At 58.5% G+C, this 15317-nt stretch overlaps 1 protein-coding gene across 9 annotated transcripts in view; it reads right to left on the reverse strand.

The window, feature by feature from the left end:
- CASZ1 (castor zinc finger 1) overlaps positions 1-15317 on the reverse strand; it is a 163488-nt gene that overhangs the window by 50935 nt on the left and 97236 nt on the right. For 5 of the 9 annotated variants that reach the window (XM_037729621.1, XM_037729624.1, XM_037729629.1 and 2 more), the window contains one exon: positions 4909-4947. The exons of 1 other annotated variant lie outside the window; for it this stretch is intronic. In XM_037729621.1, coding sequence (XP_037585549.1) covers positions 4909-4924 — 16 coding nt within the window. In that variant the 5' untranslated portion in view covers positions 4925-4947. Of the gene's footprint in view, positions 1-4908; positions 4948-5337; positions 5527-15317 lie in introns of those variants that run through there. 3 more of the 9 variants (XM_037729618.1, XM_037729615.1, XM_017503884.2) reach the window with 2 other exon arrangements.

Here is a 15317-nt window from a genome sequence, read left to right on the forward strand (position 1 = left end):
GTCGAGGACATCAGGGTGCTGTTCTGTGGCCAGGCAGCCAGAGGGGTGAGGGCTAGACCACCAAGCTGCTGTCTTGCACGGGGGTCCCGGTGAGGCTGCTGCTCCTCCTCTGCACACTGGGGCTGTCCGCCCTCTCCTGCTGCTCCAGCTTCTCCCTAGTCTTGTTGTACCCTGGCCCAGCTACTCCAGAACAGCTGCTGCTTGCCGTGAGGACTCACAGGCATAATTACTACAGTGCGACTTCCTTCCCCCTCTGAAGGTGAGGAGGAGGAGGAGGAAAAGGAGGAAGAGGTGGTGGCATCGGCCAGGGTGGTCAAGGTTTAAAAACCAGCTCAGGGCTGGGCATGGTGGCTCACGCCTGTAATCCCAGCACTTTGGGAGGCTGAGCACTTTGGTAATCTGCAGCTCAGTCAGATTCCCAGGCTGTGGGGGCTGGGGGAACACCACCAGGAGTACTGACCTGGCCGGTAGAGGGGTCTGCCTTGCACCCACACTCAGTGCCTTTCTTGGAGAGGAGAGTGAATGGGTCCTCCTCACTGGTTCCTACCAGGGAAAAAGGGCCTGGGAGTGGGGGAGTCTCTCTAGGGAGCCTTTTGGACCTGCCCCTCTGCCTCGGCCTCCTGGTGGAGGGGACGGCTATGCTGGGCCTTTCAGCCTCAGCTTGCCCTGACATCTTGCCACTAGAACCAGGGCTAGCTCAAAGGGTCACTTCCCAGCCCAGAGCTGTGCTTTCTACCAAAGGAAAGGTCCAAATAACACGCTCCTCACCTCGTCCACTCACCCCCTACTCCTGCCCGCCGGGACTGCCATGCTGAACAAAATCAAGTTGGGAGTCACACAGATGAAGACCGTAAAGGTCATCTGATGCCCAAGTCCCTCCAAATGCCACTAACCAGTGCGCAGCACAGACCTCTGTTGGAATGGTACCAGGAAACTCAGGACTTCCGAGATGGCCCATTCTGTCCCTGGCTCTGACAGCTCCTTTCTGCCAAGATGGCCCCAGATCACCTACCCCTGCAGCAGACTGGCAAAACCGGTGCCCAACCTGGCTACAGGGGCTGGCCCCAGCTTAGACTGGTTGAGTGGGTGTATCTGGCCAAGTCCAGGCTGGAGGAAGGAAAGTCAGAGCAAGCTGCTCTGCCCTAACCCCGGCATGGAATCTTCCTCCAGAACAGCACAGGGACCTTCTTAATCCCCGGCGCCTGCTGGGTTGAAGGTGTAACCAGAGCTAGCGAGGTTCCTAGAAGCCTCCGCACTTGGCAAGGCTCTGGCCTTGACCTGGCGGCTCATGGAAGGTCTGATCTGAAGGCGGCTGACACTCGGGGCAGGGGCCTGAGTAGCGACACGGGGCTGGGTTGGGGAAGCCAGGCTCTTTGCTCCTTGGGCTCACACACCATCTGGAAGTCTGTGGCCTCTCTTCTCCTGCCTCAAGACGGCATGCCCTCAAAGCATGGGGCTACTGAGAAATTCCTCAGGAAAAGGAGCCAGCCTGGCTCAGCTTCTGATCCCACCCTTCCTGGCCTCCCCACAGCGGAGGCCTGGGCTGCCTGAGATGGGGGGTCTGCTGGTAACGCAAGGGGGTCCTGGCCTGGAGCCCCAGCAGGAGAAAGAAGCAGGCCGGGCTTCCTCCCACTGACCCGTCTGGATGACAAGGCTGTAGCCACAGCGTCACGTGGGCAGCACTGTCCCTCACCAGCTCCCCCTGCAGTCCATGGCCATCCCTTTGAACTTGCCCTCTTGTCTCTTTGGCCTTGACCTTGCAGAGCCTACCTTGACTCTACTAAGCCTAGGACAGCCCCACCCCTTCGTCTCAAGAAGAGAAGGGACAACGGTAACCAGATCCCCACTGGTCAAAGGCAGGCTCCTGCTCTCAGCTCCACACGTGCTTCACTGCCATTTTCACCCCGGCTTCTAGTTGAGTTTAGGGCCTGGGAATCAGCCTGGTGGGGCCTAACCCTGGGAGCTTCCCAACGGCAGAATGGATGTACCTGTGTCTGAAAGCTTCCTCCCTTCTCCCCTCCCCCTCCCGGCTTCCTCCCCCAGGGAAATCACTCTAAAAGGGCCTAATGGAACTATGTCCTCCTCTCTTCCTCTCTCTCCTCCCTCCCTCCCTCTCTCTCTTTCCTTTTTTTTTATTAGCATTTGTGGAATTTATTCCCAAACTCTCCTAATCTTCCGTACACAACCATTTGATTTGCATAACCCAACCCCCTCTCATAAAAACTGGCTGCTAGTTTAATTAAAAAATGTAAATTTGCTGTCATCTCGGGGCCTGGTGAATTAGGACGACATCGGCATTTTTTATTGCTAAAGACGTCCAGATTGATCCAGCCCTTGGCTGAACTATGGTGGGGGAAAGGGAGTCCACACGGCCCCTGAGGGTCCTGAGGTCCTGCTGTCCCCTCTGGAGAAGGCTTGGTGGCCTTCCCACCACTGACTTCCTTATGGCTGAAGTGCTTCAGGACCTAGGTGTGTCCAGGGCGGTAGGGGGTGTTAACCTACAATCAGATGCTTGGTGGGTCCGTGGTGCCAGCAGCCCTTCGGGGCCCGTGCCCCTGGCCTTGAACTCTGTCAGAGAAGCCCTCAGCTGAAGCTACCCATGCTGCCCCTGAGGAAGTGACCCTCACTTCACCAGCCATGAGCCCTGGCCAGAGACATGGCCCGTGGCTCCGGCTGTGTCCCTCCCATGTGCGTTCTGAAGTTGAGGGAGCTGTTCCCAGCTCCTGAAGATACAGCATGGAGTCAGCCCAGGGACCGGCTCAGAGGGGATCTCAGTGTCCTCAGCTGCTTCCCTTTTTTGGTGAAGTGGGGGGAAGAGTGCTTTTCTTCTGAAGTTCTGAGATTATAAGTGAAACTTCCAAGTTCAAAGCAGAGACAGAGATGGTATCACCAGATGACTCCTCCAGGAAACAGTCAGAACTCTGCCACCCTGGGCCTCCCCTCTGAGTGGCCAGAGTCCAGGCCTGAGTCCCACTGGGAGTGCCCTACTGCAGCGACAGGAGGGACCAGCTGACCTCAGGGGCCCTTCTAGCTTCTAGGAAAAGTTTCTAGAGCCTTCCCTGGAGTGCTGGGAGAAGTCAGTCTCCCTAAGGCCCAGGATAGATGCCACAAAGGGCTCTGCCACCTGCCTCCTGCCAGGGCTGGAAGGCCTGCGCTCCAGCCGGGACACCTTAGAGGACAGCTTTGGAGTACTGTCCCCACGACAGACCTGGAGGGACTGGATGGTGGATGGCAGGAGGATGGACGCTGGCTCCAGCTGGCACCCAGGTTAGGAGGAGGCAGACCGGAGGGCCTGCCTTCCAGCTCTGTAATGCCCGGGTACCATGTGCTGGCCTGCAAGCAGAGGCTCACCGGCCTCAGGCAGGGGGTGGTGCATTGCCACCAGGCCCATCTCAGATCTGCTTCTTGGCCGGGATGGGTGGGGGCCCCATTTCCGAAGAAAGGAGGTGGGGCCCGAGAGGGAGGTGATGAGACACCGATTGGAGGTGGGGGCGGGCAGGTTCTCCGTGGGAGTGGAGGGCAGGGAGGGGCGGGGTGGTAGAGATGGTAGGCCGTGGCCCTAGACACCTTTACCACTTCGCCCAGCAGGGGGTGTCACACCCTTCCTGGGCACAGAGGTAACATGGCCCTCCATGTCTCACCAGCCAAGATCACACCTGGTGTCACGCAGTCCTCAAATGCTGCAAACGACACCCTCCCCAACAAACACAGGCCCTTCTTCACTGGCCACTGTGCCGCCCATCCTGGGCCCCTCAGGGCTGCCTCCTGTCCTCTCTGCCCACTCCCCTTTGACCTCAGAAGGTCGGATATCAGCTCATGGGTCCCAAGGGCCGATACCGTGAACTTAGGCCTATTATAAACAACGACACTAACAGCCACCAGCATCACCTATCCTATCAATGAACCGGGAGGGTTCAGAGATCAGTCTCAATGAATGATCTGGCTGTTTGTTTCCTTTCAAACATTTAAGAAGACAGCTGCTTTTGTCAACCTAGCTAGCACATGAGGGTCCTGGTCAAAGTTTGGTTTCAATAGCCAGGGCCCATGGGAAGCCTGAAGAACTGAACGTAAAAACATTGGATGGAATTACATTAAAACCAAGAAAACACCAAAATCAGGATAAACTCTGTCCCAGGCCAGCACCAGGCGTCCTGGAGCCCCAGGCCTTGTCCCACGGGAGGCACCCAAAACCCAGATGCCTAGGCTGAGTAGTCTGTCTGGTCCATCACCACCCCCAAGGGTGGGGGCTAGAGAGGGGGGTGGGAGAGAGTCCGGGGCCCCTCGCTTTGAACTGATAACAGCCACCTCATCCCACAGATTCTCAGGTGAAAAATACTCATTAGCCATAATAAGCAGCTTGATCATCCGACACAGCCTTGTCCCAAATAAATTAAATTCCTTTACCTTGAGACAGTCGCCCTGAAACCAGACTAACCACCTTTCCCAACAGGACGCTGCTTTCAAAAACTAAACCACCCCCCACTAAAAAAATAAAAACACCCCACAGCCAGACACACAAAGATCTTTGCAGAGGGAAAAAAAAGGCACACACACACACACACACACACACACACACACACAAATACACACAGAAAAAACACGAAGCCATACAAAAACACGGAGAACAAAAACCCCACAAAAACCCCCTAAATCCTCTCCCTGGGTGCCCCCCAGCTCCCGCTCCTCTCGGCTCTTTCATAATGACAAGCATCACATTACTCACAGCCTCTAAGCAAGTGGCAAATAACAACAACAACAGCCTCAGAAGTCGCGATCCCGGCAGCCGCCCCGACCCTCCCGGCCCCCACCCGGCCCCGCCGCCGCCTCATTGGGCCAAAAATAAGAACTTCCGTAAAAGAAGCGAAAGAAAAGTGAAAGAGCCGCCCCTGCGTTCCCACCGGCTGGTACCTGTTCCAAGATCCATTCTCGTCTCCTTGGTCCCAAACTCTTCGCAGAACGCCGCCAGGGGAAGACCGGGAGAGAAGAAACACGGGGTTAGCGTCTCGCGGGACCCCCGGCCGCCCGCCCCGCGCGCCCCCCGCCCCCCAGAGTGGCCCGTCCCGGGCCGGCGCCGAGGCCGCGGCGGCGGAGAAACTTTCTCCTCCGCGCCGTCCGCTTCTCACGCTCGGCCCCGCACGCGCCCGCGGCTCCGCGCCGCCCGAGTTTCTCCAACTAAGGCAGCAACTCTCGGCCGGCGCGGCCCCGGCTGGGGGAGGCCCGGGCCGGGGGGACCCGCGAGGCCCCGGGGCGCCCCAGTCCCGCCGCCCGCGCCCCGCGCCAGGGTCGCCGCCCGAGACCGCGGCCCCCGGGCCTCCCCCGCCCGCGCCCGGTACTCACCATAGTCGGAGAGTCGAAAGCCGAATTCACTTAAATAATCAACTTTCATAATACTTAATTAATGCCTAATTGCAACTGATTACTCCCCGAATAACAAGTTGTTTTAAAGCCCTGATGTCATTGCTCCTGCCGGTAACACTCAGGGTAACAGTTTGGCAGGAGGGAGCGGGCGGGCGGGCGCGGCCGGGGGCGCTGCCAGGCGCCGCGGTGATTGGCAGGGCGGCCGCGGCGCCGCCTCCTCGGCCCGGCCCGCGCCGGCCCCGGCAGGTGAAAGAGCAGCGCGCGGCCCCGCCGCCGCCGCCCGGTGCGCCCGCCCGCTCCCTCCTGCCCGCCCGCCGCCGGGTGCCGGAGTGAATGGGCTCGCGCTCGCCCGCGCCCGCCGCGCGCCCCCGCCGCGCGCGCCCCATGCGCGCCCCCGCGCCGCACAGGCTGGGCAGCCGGCCCCATTGGCTCCGCGATTCCCCCAAACCTCTGGCTCCAGGAATAGGGGGCGGGGACTCGCGCTCGGGCCGGCGGGAGGGGGCCGGGCGCGGGGCGGAGAGCGAGGCGCGAGGACGGCGCCCGCGGGCATGCGCCCACTCTCGCCCGCCGCCGCCGCCGCCGCCGCCGCCGGCCACGCGCGCGCGCTCGCACGCTCCCAGCGGCCGCTCCGGCCCCGCGAGGGCGACCGTCGGCCGCCGCGCGCGCCCGCCCCACGCCCCGCGCGGCCGCGCCAACTTTTCCGCGAGGGCGGGCGCAGGTGTGAGGCGCCGCGGGGCCGCGCCCGTCGGGCCTTGCGTCCCCCCTGCTCCCCTGCGCGCTGTCTGCGGGCTCGGGGCTCCTAGGGCAGCACAGGGATTTCGTGTTCCCCTCACAGCAGGGGCGGCTCTTGGAGCTGGAGGAACTGGAGTGTGGGGCGGGGCGGGGCAGGGCGCAGTCAGGCCCGCGCGCCCCCGCAACACGCGCGTCCCCGGCCTCGGGCCCCAGGAGCGCCGGTCTGGGACACGCACTGGGGTTTCCTCCGCTTTGCTTTGGTTTTGCCCTTAAAACGGGTCTAAGGGCCCTCCCAGAGCCTCCCCGGTCTCCGGGTCTTTCTCCCCATTCCCCACTCCTCCCCACTCCTGCCCACCTGCCCGGCAGCCAGACGAATGGGAATCGGGGATCGACGCCCCTTTTCCCCACAGCCCCCCACCCAAGATCCCGGCCATCGCTTGAGCTTCCTCCGGGCTTCGTCCCTCTGGCCACTGCCCTAGGGAGGTAGCTCAGCAGAGCACAGGCACCCTCAACCAGGGAGCCTGAGGCCCATCCCAGCTCCCCCCACCCCGGCCCTGGGGCCAGGCCCGTGCCCTTCAATGTGGAATCTCATTTCCTGCCAGCCCATTGCCAGCCAGGTGCTTTGTGCTCCCCTTGCTCTTCCTCCTTTTCTGCCAGAGAAGCAGTTTGGGGGGGATCTCCCCACTATGCACCGTGCACCATGGGACATCCCCAGATGTCCCTGCTGCAGCCATACTTTTTAAGAGTCCTTAAATGTTGGTGACCTAAATGACCCATCGGGCTGGAGGGGCTCAAGGAAACAGGCAGTGGGGTGAGCAGGGTCTTGGGCAGTCTTGCTAAGGAAGGACCTGGCTCTCCGTCCCTTCTTCACCCATTGTGCTGCCCTCCCCATCTCTCCCAGCCCTCCTCTTTCAGGAGGGGCCACACTGCCTTCAGATGAGGGGAGGGGAGCAGGGCCCAGGCTCTCCCTGGTCTTTGGACAGCATCCAGCAACATGGTGCTGGCCTATTTTTGCAATATTTATATTTTGCAAAGGGAGGGGCCGGGGAGGCCTTGGGGCAAAGACATCAGGGAGTTAACAATCTACTCTTTCTCCTACTTTCCCCACTTTTCTCCTTTTCTCTGCTTGCTCTATAGTTCTAAATGGCCTCGCAGGGAGCTGAGCATCCCTCCCTCCGCCACTGCCCTTCCCACTGCCTTCCTGGCAGTCCCCACTCCTGGCTGTCGCACAGCCCCATCCCCAATCCACCCCTACATAGGAACAGCAGCTGGAGAGGCCCAGAAACTTTACTGAACTGCCCTTGGCCTCAAAACCCCGAATAAGAGAATAGAACTACCCCAAGTCTAAGCCTGGGAGTCTGACTGCCCACACAGGGCACCCAGCACAGAGGACCATGTGCTGGAATCTCAGAGAGGACATCTGTATCCAGGACCGCTGTGGGGTTCACACCTGCCTCTGGGTGCTGCCCCCATGACTCCCCAAAGCAAGGAATCGTAACAACAGGCTTGCAGCTCTGGCTGGTGACAGCGGGTGATCAGTCCCAACCCCAATCCTGAGCCTCTGCTCTTCTGTCTGGGCTACTGGGTATAGGAGGAAGCCTGGAGACATGGGGTAGAAGAGGTGATTTCTGGGTACATTTGAAGATGTCTGCACAGATGGGGTGCTCCTTGCATACTTGACCCACAGAGCCGCTGGCTGACTCTGAATATCTTTCTGGGATTCAGCTGAGGGTGGTCAGAGCCTGACCCCCGAGGAAGGTATGGAGGGGAAAGGTGTGCCTAAGTGGGACCACCTGGATTGGCCACCCAGTACCTCGGGGCCTTGGGCGGAAGGGACAGGACTGGAGCTTGGAGGACGGCAGCCAGCGGTGGAGGGAGGTGTGGGGATGCCTGGAAAGCTTCCGCCCTGCCAAGTCCCTGGCCAGGCAGCCAGTGCAGGCTGAGTGGGCCCTGCTGAAGAGTCAAAGGCCTTCGGTGGAGGAGCACGGGTCAGAGAAGCACCGAAACAGGAGGATTTATGAAGGTCAGAGAAGGCGGAGGCTTCACGGTTTTGGGATGAGTCAGAGGCTGTGTCATGGAGGGGTCCCCAGATTATGCACCCCTCCTTCTCTGTCTCTCTCTCTCTCTCTCTGAGTGTATCTCATCATACCAAGAGGAGAGGCATCTTTTGAGGCTATGGCTCATCTTTGCTTTGAGGAATCCGACATGGTGACACCTGAGACCCCAAGGCCAGGCCACAGTGAGGACCTCCATGCCTGGGACTCCAAGGGTGGAAGCCCAATGCCATCATCTCTCCTGGTCTCCAGGCCCCGGGCCCAGAGCCTCCAGCTCCTCCTCAGACATCCCACTTGCAAGAGAAACAGAACAGTGGAAGGCAACCCAGTAGTCCCCCCAACCTAGGCTCCCCACGTCAGCACCAAGGAGAGCCATCTGCCCTTGCTGTCATGCTGTCATGCTGCCATCACTGGTTCCCGCTCCCCCGCACCTCCAGGTTGCCCACTCACCCTCCTGAGCCTGGGGCTTTCTCACTCACCTGCCTGTTTACACACCAGGTATCTCATGCTTTATCTGCTCTCATTTTGCGTTTGTAACTTTCACATAAACTTGAACAAAGCTTCTTTTGTTCTTGCACCCCACCCCAGGATCCCAATAAACTGGTTCCATCTGAGGCGACTGGGCCAGGGCATAGAAGCCTTGGCCAAAGGACTGTGTGTGCCTGCGAACAAGCATGTTCGCACCTGCGAGGGAGCCCGCCTGTTTGCATGTGAGCTTGCTCCCGGGCTGATGGAGGGAGGGTGTCGGGAGAGCCGTGAGCCAGCGAGGTGGACGGGAAGCCTGGGGGCTGAGGGCGGGCAAAGCCAGGGCACCGAGGTACAACCACGGGCACGGGAGGTCAGGGGCCACAGACAGGTGGGTGTTGGGGCAGAGGGTCAGCAGGATGAGAAGGAAACAAAGGGGAGAGAGGAGCCACAGAGTGGGTGGCGGAGCGAGGGCCGTGCCGAGTGTAAGGCAGACGCAGGGATTGCATTATGGCAGGAGAGGGGCTGGCACAGCCTCGCGCTCGGCCCTGTAATCCTGTTAGCCAGCAATCTCCATTCCGAAAGAGCTTCATTTCTTTGTGAATATTTGTAAACTAGATATCTAATGGAAAATTATAGGAAAATTATAGTGAAATTCATGACGGAGAAATCCGATTATCCCTAATTCAATTATGCCATCTTAGCCCACACAGCACAGTTCCCATTTTTTTCCCATAAATACCGATGCCAGGGGTCCCGGTAATCAAATAAAATTGAAAATCATCTTCCCATTAAATTCAATTAGCCGCAATTTCTAAAGCCTATCAGAGATTTTAATTACTAAATTATAAAATTCTCCAATGCTAAATTGAAACCAAAAAAATTGCACATCCTTATATTTCAGAGAAAAAAAAAAGGGCCAGCAAAATCCTTGAAAAATGCCCTCTTCTCTGTGGCCGGTTCCAAAGCAGGCTCCCCACCTGGAGGAGGCTCCCCTTCAAGGCCTACTTGTCCGGCTGGGGATCAAGCCAGGGGGCCAAGGAGGGGCCCTGGCAGGGGAGGGCCGAGGTGGACTGGCTTACCCAGGCGGTGAGCCCCACCTCCAACCCCACCAGCTCCTCCACACTGGCCTCCCTCTCGGGGGCTGTCCTGGCTCCCGAGAAGCCCTAGGCTGTGTCTCGTACCAGGAAGCCTCTAGCTCCCAGTGTCACCTTCTTGGCCCATGAATTGAGCTCAGGCTCAGGTCACCGCTTGGCCTCAGGGCTCTGTGTGGCTCCAGGACAGCCGACCAGAGGCAGCCAGCTCTTTCCCAAGCACTGGCTCCACAGCCACTCAGCGCCGGGCCCCCCAATGGCCTGGGCTGGGATGGAGGTGGGAGCAGGATAGAGCCTGGCATTGGGAGAAGACAGGTGTCACAGCCTGGCCCCGTGGCCCAGAGCCTCCTGGCTCCAGGGCGTTCTCAGGGGCTGTGAGGCCTCGCAGTGTACCAGCCTCCAGGGAGAAGAGCTGGGGATCAACGTGGCCCAAATCTAGACTCTCCCTGTACTTCCAGCTCATCCTCTGCTCCCCTTACTCTCTCCGGGGAAGTCAACAGCCTTGAACTGGCCAGAAGGGACAACCTTGTGCCCTGGGAGAGGCTCACGCTTCCCCCCGATTTCCTTTTAGGGCAGTGCTGGCCACAACCCCAAACAGTAGCCCCTCCTCTCCCCGCCCCCCACACCCCACTTACCCTGCTCTAAAGGGTGCTCTTAGCAGTAGAGCCTGGAGAGGTGGCATCGATGGGAGCATAAAGTGACCCAACGTCCAAAAGCCAAGGTGGGCGGTTGGGTGGGCAGCTGGCGGCCCTGGCAGACCCAGGACGGTCAGCAGAAGTCTTGCCGGCAGCCCAGCACCCAGGGAGCCGGGAGCAGGTTTAATTTGCCAGGCAGCCAGGAGTGCCAGCAGGGGAGGCACCCACAAACAAAACAAAAACAAAAAAGTTAATTATCTTTGGCTTTTTCTTAATAAATATCCAAACTGGCCCGGCCGGATCCTCCACTTTGGAGGGAGAGAGAAGAAGGAGGAAAAAACCCCAAACCAAAATCCAACAGACTGATTGTCTCATGTCTCCCTCTCCTTTGTCTCACCCTCATAGGTTTCTCTTATCAGAAGCAGCGACAGTTTCACATAAATTCCCAAATTTTCATGAGTTCAAGAGTGTGGCCACAAACACTTTTAAAACAGGTTTTGGGGTGGAAATGTGGAGTGTGAGAGGAGAGAGAGTAGGTGGGAAGAAAAAGGTGAGAATAAACAGAAGAGAAGCAGAGAAGCAGAGAGAGAGAGAGAGAGACAGAGAGAGAGAGAGAGAGACAGAGACAGAGAGAGAAGTTGGAGAGCATGATGCAGGGAACTGGGCTAGCTGCGTTGCCCTGTGGGCCTGGCCCAGCCTGTGGCCCCAGCCCGGGCGGGGACCTGTTCTGGAATGTCGGGTTAGCATTTTCTTTCAGTTACAATGATCAGCTGCAGTAGATATGGGATTTCTCACCTTAAAACTCTGAAACCGCTTAGGTTTCTCTGGCCCCTTCAGCTACCCTGTTGCTGCCGGTTCCTGCGCCAAGCCTCCCTCCTAGGAGCAGGGCTGGGGAGAAGCTGAGGGAGGGTCCCGGGGAGGGGGCTGGCTGTCCTTCTGGGAGGTATGAGGTTTTCTGTGTGGAGTTGCCGGTACCTGGGGAGAAGACCTGTGGCTGCTGTCTGGGTCCAGGTGTTTGGAGGGTTCATGTACACGCCCGAGCCTGAACTGTCAGACACACATGATAGGCACACGTGTCGGGGGTGGGGTGGGGACCTGCCAGGACAGCAAGCAGTCCCTCGTGGATCACCAGCTCTGGAGTCTCAGTACCCGAGGTCACACTCCAGCTCGATCTTCCATGGGCTCTGCTCCTTGAAACCAGGCACCAACCCTCTACCTTCTCAGCATTTTTATTTTTGAGACGAAGTTTCACTCTTGTTGCCCAGTCTGGAGTGCAATGGCGTGATCTCGGCTCACTGAAACCTCCACCTCCTGGGTTCAAGCGATTCTCCTGCCTCAGCCTCCCGAGCAGCTGGGATTACAGGCATGCACCACCGCACCTGGCTAATTGTTGTATATTTAGTAGAGACGAGGTTTCTCCATGTTGGTCAGGTTGGTCTCAAACTCCCGACCTCAGGTGATCCGCCCACCTCAGCCTCCCAAAGTGCTGGGATTACAGGCATGCACCACGGCACCTGGCCCCTTCTCAGCACCTCAAGGGAATCATTCTTAGTGGAAGCCTAGGTCTACTGATAGTGGGTGATAGACAAGGACTGCTAATTCGTACAGGGTTTCTTTCTGGGGGCATGAAAATGTTCTAAAATTAGATAGTGGTGGTGATCGTACAACCCTGTGAATATACCAAAAACCACTGAATTATACATTTTAAAAGGGTGAATTTTATGGTATATGAATGATATCTCAATAAAGTGGTGATTAAGAAAGTAAGGGAAAGATGGGGATTGACACTGCTACTTCCTGCGTGGAGTGGTTATCACACAGCACAGCCGCACAGAGTGCTCGGTAAGGATTAGATGTTAATATGGATCAGTCCAAGGCCTGGGCTGCTGTCCATGGGTGTATACCATTGGTGCTTACAAACGTCTCTTCAGGCCCCTGGTGCCAGGGCCAGCAGGTTGTCCAGCAGCTAAGCTGCCGCAGGTATCTGGCGGGGCTCCTGGGCAGCTGCTCCCTAGCAGGGAAGGGGGTGCGTGGCCCTCCTCCTGCCTCCCGCCCGGGTCCCTAGAGAGGAGGCTGCCCACCGTGGCAGGCGGGCTCCCGTGCCGCACTCTCCCCGTCTCGCAGACACTCATATTCTCCGTGTGCAGCAGACCGTGAATTCACCTTCATACTAGTTACAGGGTTATTTAGCTTCTCCTGATGCTGACAATCACAAACTTTAATTCGTTGCCTGGCTTCTCCCTGCTGTGCCCTCTGCCCACCCCTAAAATCCTTGGGAGAGGATGGGAAGGACTCAGGTCCAGCCCCTTCTCGCCAAAGCTCGCCCTTCAGAGTGATGGAGTGATGGGAGGAGGGGGGTTGGTCAGAAGGAGGAGATGACGGGCAAAGGGCTGGGGGGGAGCCGTGCGGGAGAGAGGAAGTACCACCAGGGCTAATGGGAGTTTCCGTCCTGCTCCTCCAGCCTGACACTAATGTATTCAACCTGACATCCCATCTTGTCATGAATGAAGACTCGGCCGATCAGGCTGCTGATTTGAGGGCTGGCAGCTTCAGCCAGGACAGACCGGGGCCAGTGCTCAGGCCTCGGGCTGAGCCCCTAGGACCAGGCAGCTGTCGTGGGGCTGGCTCCTCTGCCTCCTGCTGAACTAACAGGTGCCCGTCCAGGAGCTGACCTGAGGGAGCCCATTCCTACCAGCCTGACAAGCCAGGCCTCAGTTTCTCCACCTCCCCTGGCCCATCTCCCGTCGGGCCGAGCCCTCCTGCCTGCGAGGCTTCGCCTGGGCTTCCTGCCCTGCTGCCTGGGCAATCTCTCTCTTCCTTTTCGGAAGGCAGGCGGATCTGCTCAGAGCTGCACCAAACGTCAGATAAGAAATAGAGACTCGGAGACGTCCCCTACCAAGCACCCAAATCACACAATCCTGAGATGAGTGCGGGGGATGGCCCCCAAACCAGGTGACACGTGCCCGCTTCCTTGCCCTCTGGGAGGAGCGGCTGCTGCCTTGCTCACCCCTGGCCTGCTCTGGCAGGGTCTTTATCTCTCTCTTGCCTTGGCTTCAGCAGATCCCCTATTTTCGTCTGCCCTAGCGCCTGCACCCTTTCCAGGAGCTGGTCCAGCTTCCAGAAGGTCCACAGAGACCTCCTGTGGACTCAGAGCCCAGTAAAGGTCAGAGATCTCAGACTCCTCCTCCTAGCCACCACCTGCCCCGTGAAGTGGCCACTGTCATCTTCCCCCAAAGCCTCCTGGGCTAGTGAAGGAGGAACGATTTGCTTTGAGAACCATCTGGATGGAACGGGGGACTCTCACCCACAAAATCCAAGCTGGGCCCATCAGCCACTTGTTAGACAGAGAGTCTTAAGGGCAGAAGGCCAAGCCACGAGGACTCACGAAGACCAGAGGCCTGGCAATGATCCCGGCCAGGGAGCTTGCAGAGGGAGATGTGGGGCTGTCGGCGGCACTGGGAGGAGAGGGAGGCCAAGAACCCCATCGGCGGGTCCAGGTTTGTGTCTGCCTCCTCCCAGCCCCACCCCTGCCAGCGGGGGCAGTGGCCACTGTGGCCTGGGCAAGAGAGATGTCAACGGGGCCGATGGGAGAAGGGGCTTGTTGACTGCAAACTGTCCATTATGGCTTAGATTATAAGCATATTGCACAGGGCTCTCTGCACGATGCCGGGGAAATCCAATACGCTGAAAGGTTAATGCAATCAATTAGGGTGACAAGGAAGTAAAGTAAAGCCTTCCGAGTAGATGAAAAGGAGAGAGAGGGAGAGAGAGAGAGCCATGGGATTGTGGGGGTGCTCTGGGTGGTGGGAAGGCAAGGAGGAAGAGGAACTAGAGGGGTGCAGAGAGGAGGCCTGGAGGGGAAAGAGAGATGGACGAAAGGCCAGGAGCCCTCGAAAAGAGGACAGCAAGAGAGATGGCAGCAGACCCAGCAGGAGAGGACAGCCAGCAGACTCTGCAGGCGCAGCTCCGTCTCAGGCCTCTGGCTGCCGGCACAGCTCCCGTCTCCTTGCCCACTCCCTGCCAGCCTTTCCTCTCAGGCTTGAAGCCTGATTCCAACCTCAGCCCACAGCAGTAGAATGGGGCCAGGGCGGCCTTGGTCCCTGATCTTGGACAGAGCCAGAGCCACTGTGTAACCCCCAGGGCCTTCTCAGCCAGACTGCAGCCTGGTTCCCACCTGCCACGGACAGGCCCAGCCTCAGACCTGGACTCCTCCCTCGTCCTGCTTGCCCCTCAGCAGCTCCCAACACAGCTGGCACAGCTTCTCCCAGGCATCCCAGCTCCTCCTTGCCACAAGCCTGGGAAGCAGAGAGCACGTGGGCAGGGCTCTGGAGTTTATAGATTGAGAAACTGGCACTCAGAGGTTATGCTACTCCCAGGGCCCTGCCACAGAAACGGAAGACCCAGGCCTGCCGGTCCACTACCCATGGGGCTTTTTCCCCCCAAGGTACTCCCTGGAATCAGGAGCTGGCCCTTCTCCATGGGGTCAGACTCTGAGGCCCCCAGGGCAGAGGGTAGGGAGCTCCGTGGAATCTGCCCAGAGATGTCTGTTGCCTCCGGCAGGTGGGAACTCAAGCACATACTACCTGGTGGGTACCGGGTGAGCCACTTTCAGCCACAACAACTCACTCACTTGTCCCAACAACCCTGCAAAGTCGATATTCTTCTCCCATTACAAAAGAGGAAGCTGTGAGGGCCGGGCATGGTGGCTCATGCCTGTAATCCCAGCACTTTGGGAGACTGAGGCAGGCAGATCACAAGGTCAGGAGTTCAAGATCAGCTTGGTCAATATGGTGAAACCCCATCTCTACTAAAAATATAAAAAATTAGCCGGGTGTGGTGGTGTGCACCTGTAGCCCCAGCTACTCTGGAGGCTGAGGCAGGAGACTTGCTTGAACCTGGAAGGCAGAGGTTGCAGTGAGACGAGACAGTGCCATTGTACTCCAGCCTGGGCAACAGAGTGAGATTCGAATGTCTCAAAA

Source organism: Cebus imitator, unplaced genomic scaffold, assembly GCF_001604975.1.
Source record: "Cebus imitator isolate Cc_AM_T3 unplaced genomic scaffold, Cebus_imitator-1.0 Scaffold15, whole genome shotgun sequence".
Lineage (NCBI taxonomy): Eukaryota > Metazoa > Chordata > Mammalia > Primates > Cebidae > Cebus > Cebus imitator.